Source organism: Gossypium arboreum, chromosome 8 (assembly GCF_025698485.1).
Source record: "Gossypium arboreum isolate Shixiya-1 chromosome 8, ASM2569848v2, whole genome shotgun sequence".
Taxonomy (NCBI): Eukaryota; Viridiplantae; Streptophyta; class Magnoliopsida; order Malvales; family Malvaceae; genus Gossypium; species Gossypium arboreum.
In genome coordinates, this window is record NC_069077.1 from 138,743,839 (window position 1) to 138,761,358 (window position 17,520).

The window sequence follows — 17,520 nt, forward strand, 5'->3', positions numbered from 1 at the left end:
AAAAGTTATATCTTATAAATTTATGTTATTTTTACTTAATTTACTTATTATAAAAACAAATATAACTTAACATATAAGTCTTTCTTTAAATTAAGTTTATATAAGTTTTTATAATTAAAGCTACAAACTATTTAGACCGTGAAACCCAAATATTATAAGGCCGATGCTAATTATACAAATAGAAAAAGATTTTCTTGCACCATATCGTAGAGTACGATACCATTTGAGAAAATTATGGTAAACACAAACACTAATATAATCAATAATTAAAAAAATTAATTTATGTAAGAATATTTCATTAATTTTAACTTCAGAAACAGACAGCATTAGTAATTTTCTTACAACTAATGTGTTTATTACCTTTTATTGCTTGATTATGTTTTTACATGTACATTCATGCAAAATATAGTTCAAATTATTCCCCTAATTTGTACATGAATTTCAAACTACAATTAAAATACATAGCTACAATATTCATGTCTCCCACCGTCTCTCTGCTAATCTCCACCGTTGTATGTTTATAATTTCCAGAAGCTCAAAATTTGCCGAGTCTAAAATGAATGGTCAAATGTTGGTCTTAGTCCCTCTATGATACTTAATTTTAAGATTTAATCCTTTGACTTTAATTTGACATAATTGGATCATCTACTTTATAATGTCATAATTAGTTATCCAAAAAATTAACACAGTTAACTATTCCGTGTTAAAATGCTAATGTAGATTTTTCTTAAATTCACCTCTTCCAACACAAAAAAAAATGTTCGTGTGAGTTGTAAGAGGTGTTTTTAAGGTGAAAAAATCCACATCAACTTTATAATCGAAATAATCGGAATAATTGATTATTTGGATTAACTAATAGAATATTATAAAAGCAAATAATCAAATTATTCCAAATTATAGTGATTAAACCTCTAACTTTGAGCATAGTAAAGGGACTAAAACCTGAATTTGAACCAAAAGAGGAAAAGAAAATAATATATTCAGCAATGGAAATTATCGAGGAAATTAGGAAAAGAAGATATATTATCCATCAATTCCTCAAAATCCCATTCTCCCATTCTCAAGCTTTCTCCATGCCAATGATGATGATTATTTTCTAACCCAAACATATTGTCCACCTCTACTTTGAAGCTTTGACCGTGATTCTTCTCACCAGCTGTGTTGTTTAAGCAACTATTATTGTTGTTATTGGCAATGGCAGCAGTGGTCTCAAGTGGAGGAAGAGAAAACTCCCCTTCTAACCCTATTTTCCCATAATCACCATAAAATAATCCCTCTCCCACACCACCTTGTGTTGTTGTTAACCGTGTTGGCGCATTGAATGAACCCTTCATGTCATATGAGTTATTGACGTGAGGGAATGGGTCGAACTGGTTTAATGTGACCATTGATGGGTAGGGCATGGACGTTGGCGACGAAGAAGACGACGATAAAGAAGCACCCACGATGTCAATGTCGTGTTCGTTCACCGGAAAAATGGCTCCTACACCATCTGTTCTTGGCTGCTCTGATATTGAATCACTGTTGTTTAGGGACGAACATGTGGGAGTGGTGGTGGTGGTTTTCAATCGTTTCTTTAGTGTGGAGTTCCAGAAATTCTTTATTTCATTATCTGTTCTTCCTGGAAGACGAGCTGCGATTTGAGACCACCTGAAATTTTTCAAACCAATGAATCTCAGTGTTTTGTACATTATGATATATATGCATGCATGATATTGGCATTTCAACATGATATGATCAATTCCTTAATCCCTATGATACACACACATCATGTATCATCACACGCACACACACACATAGAAAGAGAAAGCATTAGAACCTGTTGCCAAGGATGGAATGCAAATGTATAATAAGATCTTCCTCTTGAGGACAAAATACACCACGCTTGAGATCAGGTCTCAAATAATTAATCCAACGAAGACGACAGCTCTTACCACACCTCTGCAAACCAGCATTCCTAGCAATGTCACTCCAACACCCTTGTCCGTTGCTCAACATGTACTTCATCAGCTTCTCGTCTTCTTCAGGCGACCAAAGTCCCTTCCTCAGCTTCCCCTTGTTGTTGTCTTTTCCCATGTTTGGTGGATCTGGAACAGGTTTCCTCATTTGCTGGTGAGCCCCTTTAAGTTTTTCTAATTAAGAGGGTGAATTATGTGGGTTGTGATAATAAAGAGAAAAGCTATGTAAGGGGGAATGGACTGGTGTGGAATGATGGGTTGAATATAAGAAAGAGAGAGAGAAAGATCAAAGAGAGAAGGCTTCATGGGGTGGTAATGGTGATGATGATAGTGATGGTTTGGAGTTTGCTTTAAACTTTGAATATGAATAATGTATAAATAAATATATGATGGTTAATTATGGTTTTAGCCCTTTTACTATGTTAATATTTGATATTTGATCTCTTTACTTTAATTTGACAAAAATTTATTTTTCTACTTTTAATAATGTTATTAGTAAGTGCAAATCGTTAACACCATTTGGTTGTTGTCATTAAAAATGGTGACTGTATTTTTTTTCTTTATTGTTATTTAGTCACATAATCAAGCCAGGTAAAAATCTAATCAAACAATGTTTAACTCGTAATAAAGACGAATGTTTAAAAATTTATTTTTCCTAAAATAAAAGTGGAGAAATCAAACTATACTAAATCAAAATAGAGGGATTAAATCCTAAATTAAAAGTGTAGAAGAAGGGTGAAAACTACAATTAGACCAATATGTTATATATGAGAAAGAGAGAGATTTATAGGTCAAATTCTATTATTAGTCCCTACACTATGCATAAGTTATGTATGCAGTCCATGTGCATAAGTTATCTATGCAGTCCATGTACATTGGTCAATTTTAGTCCTTGTACTTTTAAATTTTTAAAATTTAAGCCATAACCCAAATGGTAGCAATTAAGTTCGTTTGGTTAAATTCTGCTATTAGTTTTCTACTATACATAAGCTGTAATAACTTTAGTCCATTTTTTCCAATTTGGTCATTCTTAATCCCCATATTTTTCAAATTTTAAAATTTCAGTTTTGACTTATACGACTCCAATTAAGCCCATTAACTAGCCTTTTTTGTGTGTGTAAAATATGAAAATTACAAGTTAACATGGCATTACACACTTAGTATATTTTTTGCTTAAGATTTGAGAAACAATAGAACTTAATTTAATGAAGTTAACAACTACCGCTCAATCAAAATTGAAATTCTAAAATTCAAAAAGTACACAAACTAAAAAAACCAAACTAAAGTATAGGAACTAAATGTAGAACTTCTATATAACATAGGGACTAATATTAAAATTTAACCAAATATATATATAGGGAGGGGGTGTTTGTTGGTTGATGGGGATAGAGTGGAAAACGGATTGGAGGGGGACCTCCTAGGGTTGGAGTGGAACCACATAACATATACATACACTATACATTACACAACAAAGGGTCGTCTTGTGTTTGACTCAATTAATTATTGTCTTTTTCGATTTTTTTTTTATGCTTTTTTTCTTCACTCACAAGGTAATCATCATATGTGTCGGAGACACAAATTTACCTGTTTGCTTCCATTTCACATAACACCCCACACGTGTTCTTGAAGCATAACCCCTATTTATATTATAGTATATTAGGTTATATATATATATAAGAGACAAAAGGGATTGATCTCACATATAGAAGGGTTTAATTTCGTTTTTGGTGCCTCTACTTTCATCGTGATATATTATGCCAAATTACATTAGAATGATTAATCATCAAATTTCAATAGAGTGTAGTGACAATATATACCAAACCATTGGTGTAGTGGTAAAAATGTTTGTTAATATATATTTGGTCCGGATCAAATCCATAAACAACTCCCTTTCTCTTTTTTCTTTTTAGGTATGACCGAATGTGTTTTTTATGTTCATTTTATGTTTCATGAAGATTAGTTCTTCTCGGATTTATGGTTACTTCTCGTAATAATAAGTTATTTCTTATATCTGTTTTACAGTCAATGAAGATTAATAGTTTTGGAGTTTGTGAGTACTCCTTCTAACAATAAGGTATTATTCATATCTGTTTATAGTCCATGAAGATTAATTCTTTTAGGGTTCATAGTTGTCTCTCTGGTGAAGGTAGGAGACTAGAAAAGGGCCTCACCCCTCCTAAAATGGCAAATTCCAACTTTTGAGCTTTTATAATTTATAAAATTTTAATTCAGTGCATGGTAAACTTGTACTTTGAACCCCTAAAATGATAAAATTCTGATTTAGTCCTTTAAAAGATTATCAAGATATAAGTTATTAAAATGATGAAATTGCATTTTAGCTCTCATAAAAATATACAACTTAATTTCAATCCCCAAAACATTTTTCTAGCTTTGCCCGCACTCCCAACAATAAAGTGTCATTTATCTCCATTTTATGATTCATAAATACTACTTCTTTCGGAGTTTATAGTTACTCCTCTCAACAATAATATTTCTAATATTCAAAATTGAATTCCCTTTAAGAGTATAATATACCTTACCATTACGACTAAGCGTCGTAAAGGAGCTACTTTTACTGTGCAATACACGTTTCCTTATTATGGGTATAAAAAACAATTAATTAATGTAACCCTTTCATAATAAATTGTTTTTAAGAGGAGAAACGTGAATAATATTAAAATTTGTAGGCGGCAGCATGCGCCCCCAATGCATGGGATTTGCATGGTTAATTAGACTGCAAAACATTAATTAATTAAGATTTAAGACACCAACTAACACACACCTGCAGACAGACACTATTTTTATTCAAAGGAAGACAAGAAAAAGAACCTAAGCATAGGCCTCGACTAATTTGACTGTTACGTACGCAAACTACGACGCTGTCGCCATCGACTATTCGACATGGCCATGGCCATGGCCGGTAACACAGTAAAGTGCAGTACAGTAAAGTAAGCCTTGTTTTTTAAAGCATTCTTTTCCTTAAAGGCAACATTCTGTTAGAGTCTAATTCATTACTCAAATATATTTTTTTTTTTTTTGTGTAACAACAATTTATAATAGTAATTATTATAATATATCCGATAAGAATTAGGGGTGAGTATTCGACTGAGTCAAATAAAAAATTTTCGAGTTAGTGAAGTTGACAAATACTATTTTAACAAACTAAACTTAATTTAAATTTTTTTTCGATTCGAGTCGAGTTAATGAATCCTATTATTTATACTCAATGTTACGTTTACATTGACTGATTATTTAACTAGTAGACAAAGTATAAGATTTTTTAAATACATAAGTAAGGTTGATGGGTAAACATTTATCAAAATAACGTAGTTTTATTTTTTTCTTATTCGGATTTTCGAATAGCTCGAACTGTGTAATTCATATTCGAGTTAAACAGAAAATTTTAATTTTTTATTCGAGTTGATCCGAATAACTTGAACTATTTAATTCAAAATATAAATTTTTTATTGAATTTTTCGAATTGAATTTGATTTTGTTCACCTCTAATAAGAATAATCGAAAGAATTCTTTTTTTACAGAAAATAATTGAAAGAAATTAATTATACAATTTATATCTCTATATTATTATCACAGGTCTTCTATTTAGACTTAATCATGAGTCAATCCGCCTAAAAAAAATGATGTCTATCTACAAAAACGGGTTCAACATCAAGTAATTTTTTTTTTTCTCGAACCCAACCCACCCTGGATAACCAACCTATACTCTTTTTTCCCACAGTCCAATTAGCCCTCTCCTCTCCTCCACTTTCTCCATTCAAATCAACTAACAAAGAAAACACATTTGCCTTCTCCACTCCTCCAACACCCACCAGTCACCACCATCATCGTTCACCAGTCGCCAATTGCCACCACTGAGCACACACCCACTGTAGCTTCCCTTAACACACACTGTCTCCATCAACCACCACCATCATCGTAAAACAGGAATGCTCTTGAATCTGTTATGTGGTTTACGTGTTGTGTCTTGTTTTAGGGAAGTTCTACTCGGGTTATAACACTGTTTTGGGGACCTTCCTATTATTCTTCATCTGGAGCTTGAATATGGTCGATGTTTTGTTGGGTTTTCTGGGCTGTTCATGTCTTGTAATGAAGGGAACCATCCTATTATTCTTCATCTCACAACCCCTCAAAGATTACAGCGTCAACATTAATAGTACCATTCGAAGGTTTACAAATAATAAGGACGCAAGAATTGAGAAGCTGTTTTGGGAACATTGACACTCTACAGCATTCGCTACTATTTCTATATATATTAGTACTTGTTAAATATATAAAATAGAGATAAAATAAGGGATTTACAGGGAAGGATCGAGGGCTCTTAAAATAACTCTATAATTTTTCTATTAGGCATTAATTATAACAAGATTGTTTAACCCTTAAAATAAAAGTAATCAAATTTTTCTTATACTATTAATTTTTTAACATTAATAAATTTTTTTCTTCTATTTATAGTTTTTCCGATAATAATTTTTCACACCTAAATTATGTGTCAGAATTGATATATATATATATATAAAAGATATTGACCCCAGACAAAGGAAGTGTTTCATTAGTGAGGTTTCATTTTCACTTAATCAAAAACCAAAAATCACCAACAAATCCTAAACGTGGCCCTCCCCAAATCCATAATCAAATTCGTCAATCCAAAATATGGACAGTGATTGCCACAATTTTGCTGGCAAAAAAAAAAAAAGTGAGTGGAAAATTCTCAAACAACTCAAAAACAGCTGTCCTGTAAAATTAAAATTAAAGAAATGCAGCTAATCAACAAAAGTTTCAAAGTAAGCAATGATGCCGACTACAACTGTTAAAAGGTTCGGGATGTTTGTTTAGGTTCCGAAATTTGTGAGAATTTAGGAAAAATTGTTAAATCTGAAATTTAGGTTTAGGTAAATATATATATATATAGAGAGGTTAGATTAAATTTTAATATTCAAGGCTCAAATTCAGCTTGATTTAACTCGTTTTTAAGTTTTTAATATTTTATATTATGTTATTTTTATATATTATGTAATTTAGAATATATTAAAAATATTTTTTATTAAATATATAATACTAGCATAATGTAAACATTAAAATAATATTAAGATGGTTATATAAAAATTTAATAAACAAAAATGTATAAAATTATTAAACATTAAAATAATATAATATAAATATTTATTAAAAATTTTAAAAATAATATGGGCAGGCTTAATATAAGCTTAGATTAGTCTTTTGCAAATATGAACGAGCTTGAACAAAATTTTAAGCCCATATTTCTAGTTGGGCTAAGTTTGGTCAAGCATAAAGTATGTTAATATCATATTTAGGTCCGACCTAACCCGGCCCATGAGTAGGGGTGAAGCTAGAAAATTTTGGGGGACGAAATTAAATTGTAATTTTTAATAGTTTATATTTTTATAAATTATAAAGGATTAAATCAATTTTTTATTATTTTTAGGGGGCCAAAGTACAATTTTACCTTTACTAATTTAGAATTTAAAAATTTCTAAAAGGCCTAAATGAAAATTTTTTCATTTTATTGGAGTCAGGCCTCCTAGCTACGCCCTTGCCCATGAGCACCTCTAATGCGAACCCATTGAATTTTGATGTCTTAATGCCTAATTTCATTAGACCCACTATTCAGTCTGCCCAAAAAAGCCATAGCGCCTCAACTCGATTATATCCTAATTTCATTTGGCAAACTTAATATTCTCGGTTAAAATGAATCAATTTTACAAGCATTACGAGTAGGGGTGAGTGTTTGATCGAATCAAGTGAAAAAATTTCGAGTTAATCAAGTTGACGGGTCTTATTTTATCATCCTAACTCGATTCGAATTTTTTTGAATCAAGTCGAGTAAAATGAAATTCGAGTCGAGTTGAATCAAATAGAATTGTTTGAGTTAAATGTAAAAAATTAAACATTTCAAATTAAAATCTTCTTACAATATAATTAATTTTATATTAGAGTACATAAATTTAAAACAATAAATTTTTGAAAATATTTCAAAGCAAAATAAGAGGAAAATTAGTATTATATTAGTATTAGTTAGTAATCCCTGCTCAGTGAGTCCTTTCTTCCGTGATTAATTGTTGGCACCAGTCCTACATTACATTTTATCTCTATGGACCAAGAAGAAAGGGAGCTCAAGGGCAAGAAGATTGTACCATGAGAAGCAAGGAGGTCAACCTCTTTCAAATATACAACATGGATTCTAACAACGCAATGGAGTTGGGCTTTCATGCATATCCGAATAATAAATTTTGAAATTTTTATAAATATTTAAAAGAATCGTAATTTTTGTTGAAAAATAGACTAATTTACTCATTTCCAAAATTGATAGAGACTAAAGGTGTATTTACATCAATCTATTATTTGAATTATTTGAAGTATTTAAGTTATTTGAATTATTTGAATTATAAAATTTATTTTAAAAATTGAATAATTCGATTTTATTAACTCAAAATTTTGAATTTCTTTTTATCTTTTAAAGTCGAATTGAATTTTACTCAAACCTATATACGAGTGCTACGGCTCGGACAAGGTCAATAAATACAGACATATTTTCCCCACATTGGCATCCATGCCAATGCTTGCATTTCCATTGCTCATTCGTGATCATAACAGTAAGCTTCCGCTTTCTACTTTCTAAGGCAATAAATTCATAATAAAGACGGAAATTTTGATCAGCTCCAATAGTTGAACTTTGTTTCATTCTCGACAACTATTCCGTTCAACTCGGAATTTGAAACATACCGGAGAACTACTATTGCTTTGATGATTCGGAGTGCCTGTAAACGTAGATTAAAACGTATTTCTCAACTAAGAGTCTTCGGGTGTAGAATGCATCTCCACAACTGCATCAACTCCGGGCTGCATATCTAAAACCGCAGGCTGGTCAGAACTCGGTGTTCACCGGTAGTCCCAAGTCCTCGAGACATCCATCCATTCTTGTCAAATGATCATTTACCTCATATGGACCGTAAACAGTACTGTCCAAACCCGAATTTGTATGCATTCATACTCATCGACTAGTTTACATTTTCCTGAACAGAGAAAAAAACCACCATCTTATCACATTCATGCATGTGAATCCAACATCAAGCAACCAAGTAATGTTAGTAGATTAATTAAGCATGTGTTGATAGACTAAAGCTTCCATTTTTTATTGAAAGGACTATATCTAATTATGCTTAGTTTTAGCACATAAATGGGAAGACCCGAGTTTTTTTTTCTTCAATGGTTGAAATAAATCCAAAGTGAAGCCAAGTCCAACCTCTAAACAAGAGGTAAAACAAAACTCTCCTAATACTATATTCTCCATTCACAAAAAAGGGAAATTGAGCTCTTTACCACTCGATCTAACAATCATTAATGACCCAAATTCATTTCAAAACTAGAAATCCACCGTTCATGAGAAGAATGAACATTGTTGAGGAGAGGTTGGGTTCGTTTTAGGAGAAACCTCAAAGGTGAAAGTATTGTGCCTAGGGCATCTATGTTCAAGTGGTACCATTCTTGTCAATCAATACTGATCCATCGTACCAATTGTCGATTTGTTGCTTGAAGCTAGTGAGATAAATAAAAACTTTTGAATAATTTAGTAACTTAAATGAAAGCTTTCAAATAGTTTAGTGATCATTTTGTAACTTTTTAAAGTTAAGTGACTAAAATATAAACTTACCAATAGTTTAGTAACCTTAGGTGTAGTTTACCCTTTTTTTAGTTTTTTTATGATTAAAAAAACTTTTTTTTTATTTCTTGTAATAACAAAGTTTTTAGAATCAGAATGGTGGTCGAGTTAGTTAGATCATCGATTCAATCGGTCCATCAGTTTAATTAAATAAATTATTAAAAAATCATAAAAAATATTAAAAAATAAAGAAAATCAATTCAATCATCGATTCAAACTTTTTTAGCTTGATTCTGAGCAATTCAAGAATCAATCGATCTAACCTTTCTCTTTGAACCAATATCTCAACCAATCTAATCTGATTTTGACAAGCTTAAAGTTGCGAATTCATCTCTAAATTATTATTATTATTATTTTTATATTAATTTTCTATTCTAATATCTACAATATTAAAATTATATTGAATCTCGACTATATTTAATGTCAAGTTTAGACAAATTCTCTCAATATTATCATTTTATTTACAAAATTTAAACTAAGATTTTATTAAAATAATTTCAATTTTTTATCATTCAATCCAATAAAATTTAATAATTATTTTTATAGTAAAATTGTCATAGTATTTTCTCCTCTATTTCAAAATTAAAATAAATGAATTTCAAACCATTGATAAATTTGATATAGGCTAAAACTATTAACTCTTTTTTTTTTGGCTTAGTAACTTTTTATCTAATTAATTTGAATATTATCATTACCATCATAAATAATTAACATCATTATGAATATAATATCATTTTACATTTACATATTACATACACAAATAATTATACTTATCCAATGTAAAAATAAATTGATATATTTATTTCAATAAATGTATAAATGTATACAACTGAATCAAAATCAAAGTTTTATGTATACATTTAAACCAAAATCAAAGTTTAATATGTATAATTATGGTAAAAGAACCATGAAAGCCTCTGTATTATGAGTCAATTTGCATTTTACTCTTTCTATTGAAAAAATAGACAAATAAGTCCCTACAAATTAGATCAAAAAGTAAATTGGTCTATATACATCAACATGAGGTACTTGTGGCACACCACGTGTCACTATTCAATTGTCCCCTCAGCCACACTAGTTTTTAGCAATACGAATGATGAATTTTTTAATAAAAAAGACCGATTTGCTTTTTTATCTTACATACATAGGCTAATTTGCCTATTTTTTACTAGAGGGGGGCAAAATACAATTTGGCTCCTAATACAACAGCTTCAATGATACTTCTACAGTATATTTAAACAAAATTAAATTCTATGTATATTTAAACAAAATTAAATTCTATGTATAATTTTAATATTTATCCTTTATTCTTTTTGCTTTTTCATACAATTTATCTCACTCACCGGTCATTAAACTGTTATCATACGCTATGATAATTTACGTTTTTAGTAGCTATATTTTTTTAGATAAAATGAAATAAAATGGATTGTTTAATTACCTTTTTTATTTAAAAAACATTAAATATGATTTAAAGGCTAAATTTGTAATTAGAGGAGATTTTACGGTTATACACTTGCCTTTGGCTAAAACTATTTCCACCAACAGTACAAGCAGCTTAGAGTCCTAAATTTAGTTGTACCAAAACGACTGATATTTTTGACCCAAAGACAAACCAGAAAGGAGAAAAAGTAAACAACTATAAATAAAAGGAATAATACTTGTATGAAGTTAAATCTAAATCCTCAAAAAAGTGCCATGTCAAAAACTAACCAATGGAAGCTAAAAGAGTAAAGAGAGATCATATCATAATGGTAAAAGCAGCATAGTATTAAGAGCCAAATTATATTTTACTTAATTTTATTTAAAAATAAATAAATTAATCTTTATACGTTAGATTATAAAGAAAATTAATCTTTAAACATTAACATGTGGTGTAACTTAATAACTCATGTTAACATATATAGATTAATTTTAATAACAGAAACGAACAAAATTTTTAATAGAATAATAATTTTTTTATCTAACTTATAAAATTAATTTACTAATTTATTAAAATAAAATAAAAATATGCAATTTAACTCCTACAAATACAAATAAAAATCTCCATGAAACATAAGGTTGTCTAATCCGGTTGAAGTCACATTTGACAAAAGCGCACAACAGTTAAAATATTCCAACTGAGTTTTATATATATAATATTTAAAAGCAAAAGCAAAGATTAGTTAGTTAACCCAAAATGAAACCATCGTTTTCAGCGTGGATGATAAGTTAAATTTAATATAACAAAAATATACATTCTCTAATATCACTACTTTATTCTTTTCATAATATAAAATACTAATTTCACACTACTTTATTTTATTCCTATTTCATACTATAAATTCTCTATCAAATCAGTTTACAAATCAACATTGTGCATCAAGACAACAAATATCATCATATAAATTCATTTCAGTAGCCAGCCAAAAGCATAAAATTAACTTCCATGGATGCTTAACCAAATTTCAACCTGAAACTTCAGATATAAATAAAACATCCATCACTTCATTTCTTAAAACCAAACCAAAAATCCGAGATGGGTAAATCAAAATTTCACATCCCAAATGTAAAAATCGTTTAGGGAGTAACTTCCCCCCCTAAATCTGAATTATTAATGATTTTTTTTTTGCCGAAATAAATTTCTCAATGTGTCGAGCTTTTCATCGCCATCTTTAAAACCTAAAACATAACAAAAGAAGGGAGATAGTACCACCCTATATTTAAGCACCACCGGATCCGTACTTCTTTCCGAAAACAATGAGCTGCAACTTGTCGTATCCAGCGAGCACACCAGCACCGGCAATGGCACGAAGGATGTTAGCTCCAGCACCCTTGAATAGAGACTTGGCACCTTCGTTTTTCAAGATCTGAGAGAAGGCATCAAGCGAGCTCTTGTATTTGACAGCTTCACCAGAAGTCATCATCATTCTTCTACGAACAGTGTCAATTGGGTAAGATGCAAGGCCAGCACCATTTGTGATGAGCCAACCAAGAGCAAAGCTAGCGAAGAAACTATCCTGTAATTATCGAAAGGGTAACAGAGAGCAAGATGTCATTACAACAAAAAAAATATAGCTTAAGTAACAAGACAATATATATAGTTGTATCAAATAACATCCTGCATACTAACCTGCATGCTTCCAGTCAAAAGCACCGGCTTCAGAGAGTCGTACATTCCAAAATATAGACCACGGTAAACAATGATTCCAACACATGAAATGTTGAAACCACGGTAAAGCCCGGCAATACCATCAGATTTTAGGGTTTTCCTGTAGACATCTACAAGCCCGTTGAATTGTCTCTCTCCTCCCTTCTTTGCAGCCTTTGCATCATTTGCAAGACGAGTTCGAGCATAATCCAAGGAGTAGACAAAGAGAAGGGAAGAAGCACCAGCTGCACCACCAGATGCCAAGTTCCCAGCAAACCATTTCCAGTAACCATCTCTGTCTTTCTTGAAGTTGAAAAGCCTCTTGAAGTAATCCTTGAAGGCAAAGTTCAAGGCCTGTAGAAAAATGAACAAAGGAATAAGTATGAAACAAGAGCAATAAATATAATCGAAAGAAAATGTAATATATAAAAAGTTAGAATTGCTAACCTGAGTGGGGAAATAACGAATAACATTGGCAGTGTTTCCTCTCCACAAAGAACCAAATCCTTCATCCTTGATTGTTCGCTTGAAACAATCACCAATACCCTTGTAAGGTTCAGAGAGCCTTCCACTTTTGATCATTTCATCTTGGTTCTGAATCAAAAGCTTAACACGCTCAATTGGTGCAGCAGCTGTTTTTGATACAGCAGCAGAAACTCCACCCATGAGGAAATCAATGGCAAAGCTGGTAAATCCTTTCTCAGCAGGGGCTTGAACGCAAATAGCTGAAGCTGTTGATGGAACCATAGACAGGTCTCCACAAGCCCGGACAGGATACTGCAGTGCAGCATTGGAGTAATTGCCATATGCAGCACGCCTTTGGTATAGAGCAGGACTCCTGAAAGACCCATTATAACCTTGAAAATCTTGAGAATGGCTAGAACGAAGGAGCTGGCCTGCTACCTTCTGCATGACAGATGGGTGTTGAACCTGATCCATTCTGACTTCATTGAAAGAAAGAAAATGAGCACATGAACACACAGAATAGAATGAAAAGAAATGCATATTAATTGTCAACAATGAAACAAAGCCAGATGTAAGATCATGGATACAAAAATGTTATAGCCAAGAAAAACAAAATATAGAAGACATCAAGTCGAAGCTCGGTTTTATTTTAACAAGAAAGAGTAAACCGTGCAAAAAGGCATACTAAGGGGATATGCCGCAAGATTGGAACATCTCATCAAGAACAACATATTACTAGAAGTAAAAACAAAAGGACATACAAAATTGAAACACAGATACAATAACATAATCAACGCGGCAATTTTAAGCAGAAACCATAAAATAAATACCATATAGAACAGTAAACAATAATCTAAAATGCACTGCATGTATAAGCATATCAACTTTTTTGAATTTATGCAAGTAATTTCAGTAAGGGATATTACAAATAAATACATATATATCTTGCCTCGTATTGAAGTTTGAAAAGGCAGAAAACAGAAGCTGATCTGAAGGTAGTGAAAAATGATCAATTTTCTTGAGTGAAAAAGGAGACTATCTAAAAGTGACGGAAATCAGTGGATCTAAAATTTCAACAAGTGAGAGTTGGATACAAACCAAACAGATTCTCACACTACCGATTTGCAACCAAAAGCAGTAAACACCAATAGATCTAACGAATCAAGCGTAAATTTCAAGAAAAAAACAATATATACACGATAGATCAGATCGAACGTAGGCAAAACCATTTCAAACATAATCAGATCTAATAACAAACAATGAAGAAAAACTAAAAGTGCAGCTATAATATAGATAAAAAAAAAAGAATGAAATAGTGATGAACTAGAACAGATTGAAGCTAAAAAGTAGAACATCAGATTCAGATCTGATATTTGCTTAAAAAGTTTATTATTGAAAATTTAGAGAAATTGTTACCTTTGGAGCGTGATTAGCTGATGCGATAGATTCTTGGAAGTCTCCGCCTAATCGCTCTGCGTTGAGAGAGAGATTTATGGAGAGGAGACGAGAGGCTTTGAAAAGAGCGCAAGTCTGCTGGCCGCACTTCCCTTTTTATTGGGTTTATAAAAACTACAGTGCAAGTGGGAGAGACTAGGGCAAGGAGGGCACGCCGCTTACGTCACGTGCCGATATGGACGGTAACAAAAGCAGCGTGCGATAATTTGTTTGGAATAAAGTAAACGTTTGGTCCCTGGATTCGGTAAATTTTATCATTTTAGTCCCTGAATTTGATAGTTTTTCTCCATTTGGCTCCTGAACTTGAATTTCTGAGATATAAGGATATCATATTTTGAGATTATGCCGCGTGATAAAAAAATTTTAAAAATTAACATGATTATATGACATAATTTCAAATTTTTAATTTATTATACTTTAACAAAATTCAAGTTTAAAGACTAAATTAAGAAAAATTACTAAATTTCGATACTAATATGAAAAAATCGATCACCAGATTAAGAAAAATTGTCAAATTAGCTAAATGTTCCTTTTATCTCTTTTTATTATTATTTTTTGATAAAATCCTTTTATCTCTTCTTCGTTCGCCTTGATCAGAATTTTGTGTATTATTTTTATAATTATAATTATAATTATAATAATTTTGATTCACTGATTTTATTCCACTCAACAAAATCTTGGGAGAAAAAACTATGAGAGTGAAATTATAAAGCATAGTATTATTATTGGAGATATTTATGTAATTTTTAAAATATAATTGAAAAAATATTATATAATTAAAATAAGTACATAAATTCAACACTTATAAAATTTATCAATAAAAATTAATTCTTAATTTTTCAATATTTAATTTTTCAGTTTATCAAACACGCACTTACGTAATACCTCTAATTCAGCTTTAGTTTCATTGAATCATGATACTTAGGGTGTGTTTGATAAACCATTTTATTTTAATTTTTACTTAATATAAAATTTTTTAATAAAAAAATGTTGAATAAGATAACTAGATAGGTACATCATCTTTTAAAATCAATATTTACTTTTATCAAATAATTTTTAATACAAATTCAACATTTAGAAAATTCAATCCCAATTTTTCAGCATTAATTAAATTTTCAATTTATCAAATACACTTAACTAAAATTTATTTTAAAATATTATTATTAATATTTAATTTTTTGATGTGTGTGATGTCATATAACATTATTTAATTTATTTAAATGTTGAATATGATCTATGGTATATTCGTATTTCTTTCGTCCCATACTTCAATCTTTTTATTAATACTAAAAATCCTATCATACGTATATATGTAAAAATAACATATTTAGAACATAAATGCATGTTTAAAAATATAATAAATAATAAAACATATAATTTAAAACTAATTAATCATAATAACACATTAATTTTTTACAATATTAAAATAAAAATAATTTAAATTATGAGTGAAACGAAATTTAAATACATAAATATATCATATTAGTAATACTAAATGCACTATAATTACAATTAATGAAGATAATAATTTGTATATATTAAAATAAAATTGTATAAAATATATCAAAATTAAGCTTTAGTTTATAGGTAAATTTAAGGTTTTATTAATTTGATTGGTGTGCGTGCAAATCTTACCATATGTAAATTTTAATTGTTTTTTGTTAAAATGAAAAGATTAAATTACCTTCAAATAGTATAACCTATTTTAACAAAAAGGAATTTCTATAATTTTCTAACCGAGTTGGTAAGATCAACTTAGTAAAACACTTAATAAATAGTATATTTTTTATCTTATTTTGTAAAATAAAAATAAAAATATGCTATAAAATAGGTAAACTATAAAAAATCACTTTTGTTTTTCTCAAATTACATTTTAGTCATTTATGTTTGAAATGTTACGTTTTCGTCACTTACGTTAGTGTTTTGTTACGAAGTGATCACTCTGTTGTTAAGCTCCATTACTTCCTTAACGATAGTCGTATGTGACAGTCCAAATGAGTTTTAAATGCCAATTTGGATGTCCAACTAGGATGAGAATAAGTTTTTAATTTTTTAATGAAATAGAATACAAAATTATGCCCAAAAATCCAATTTTCTCCTGATTAAAAAGAAGCAATAGTTGGGTCATGGGATTATTGAAATGTTTTGTTTTGCTTCTTTGACTTATTCCTAAGATGACGAAATATGCCCAACCCTATTTTAAAAATTATAAATAAGCTATTGGCTAAAGAAATTATTATTAAAAATCAAAGTGGGTAGCATATGGTAACTGGACAAAAGAATAAACCCCAAAAATCTTAGTTTTTTATAAAGAAAACAAAGGGATGTAACTCACAGAATAATGGATGCCAAAGAAGAGCTAAGCAAAGATGGGGAGGTAGAAACAGGAAATGGAGAGATGGGGACACAAAAAGAAGAGAGGGAGACTAGCTCTGGCCACAAGCAACGCATGTGTTTGGCATATGAGGAAAAGGTGGTTGGGTTGGAGATGATGGTGCCATAAGTGGTGGTTGTTGATGCCATTTTTGGATATGGATTTTCTGTTTCAAGAAAGAAATAAATTGGTTCTCAAAAGATTTGGGAGCTTGTGTGTCGAGTCACCGTGGTAAAAGAGTGTTGGGTGCAATACTCAACCACAATATAAATGTCCCAAAGTCAAAAGAGTTTACAGGGACAAGGTCCGCAAATAATATGGATAACTTCTTGTGGGGAATAGAGCAATACTTGCATCCCAAAAGCATCATTGACGATGCTATTAAGGTAAATATTGCTGCTATGTATTTTAGTGATGTTACTCTTTTATGGTGGCATCATAA

The 17,520-nt window shown here is 30.4% G+C and overlaps 2 protein-coding genes across 3 annotated transcripts; both read right to left on the bottom strand.

Moving 5' to 3' along the window:
* Window positions 1-333: 333 nt before the first annotated feature.
* Window positions 334-2,212, bottom strand: LOC108468566 (transcription factor MYB83-like). The gene is made up of 2 exons (XM_017769449.2): window positions 1,820-2,212; window positions 334-1,650 (listed from the first exon to the last, which is right to left on the bottom strand). The coding sequence occupies exons 1-2, from the start codon at window positions 2,104-2,106 to the stop codon at window positions 981-983; spliced, it is 957 nt and encodes a 318-aa protein (XP_017624938.1). The 5' UTR covers window positions 2,107-2,212; the 3' UTR covers window positions 334-980.
* Window positions 2,213-12,121: 9,909 nt separating this feature from the next.
* LOC108469806 (ADP,ATP carrier protein 1, mitochondrial) lies at window positions 12,122-14,876 on the bottom strand. 2 transcript variants are annotated; one of them, XM_017770854.2, is made up of 4 exons: window positions 14,666-14,876; window positions 13,232-13,724; window positions 12,767-13,138; window positions 12,122-12,653 (listed from the first exon to the last, which is right to left on the bottom strand). In XM_017770854.2, the coding sequence occupies exons 2-4, from the start codon at window positions 13,721-13,723 to the stop codon at window positions 12,357-12,359; spliced, it is 1,161 nt and encodes a 386-aa protein (XP_017626343.1). In that variant the 5' UTR covers window position 13,724; window positions 14,666-14,876; the 3' UTR covers window positions 12,122-12,356. The 2 variants fall into 2 exon arrangements, with proteins under 2 accessions (XP_017626343.1, XP_017626344.1); XM_017770855.2 differs by having other exon boundaries at window positions 13,232-13,728; window positions 14,666-14,865.
* Window positions 14,877-17,520: the final 2,644 nt, after the last annotated feature.

What these genes read in the sequence shown, in the direction of transcription:
- LOC108469806 (XM_017770854.2), bottom strand. Translation starts at nt 13,723, where the DNA reads ATGGATCAGGTTCAACACCCATCTGTCATGCAGAAGGTAGCAGGCCAG. An exon ending in TTCGTTATTTCCCCACTCAG is followed by an intron (nt 13,139 to 13,231) that starts GTTAGCAATTCT and finishes ATTTTTCTACAG; the next exon opens with GCCTTGAACTTTGCCTTCAA. An exon ending in TTTTGACTGGAAGCATGCAG is followed by an intron (nt 12,654 to 12,766) that starts GTTAGTATGCAG and finishes CGATAATTACAG; the next exon opens with GATAGTTTCTTCGCTAGCTT.
- LOC108468566 (XM_017769449.2), bottom strand. Translation starts at nt 2,106, where the DNA reads ATGAGGAAACCTGTTCCAGATCCACCAAACATGGGAAAAGACAACAAC. An exon ending in CATTCCATCCTTGGCAACAG is followed by an intron (nt 1,651 to 1,819) that starts GTTCTAATGCTT and finishes GAAAAATTTCAG; the next exon opens with GTGGTCTCAAATCGCAGCTC.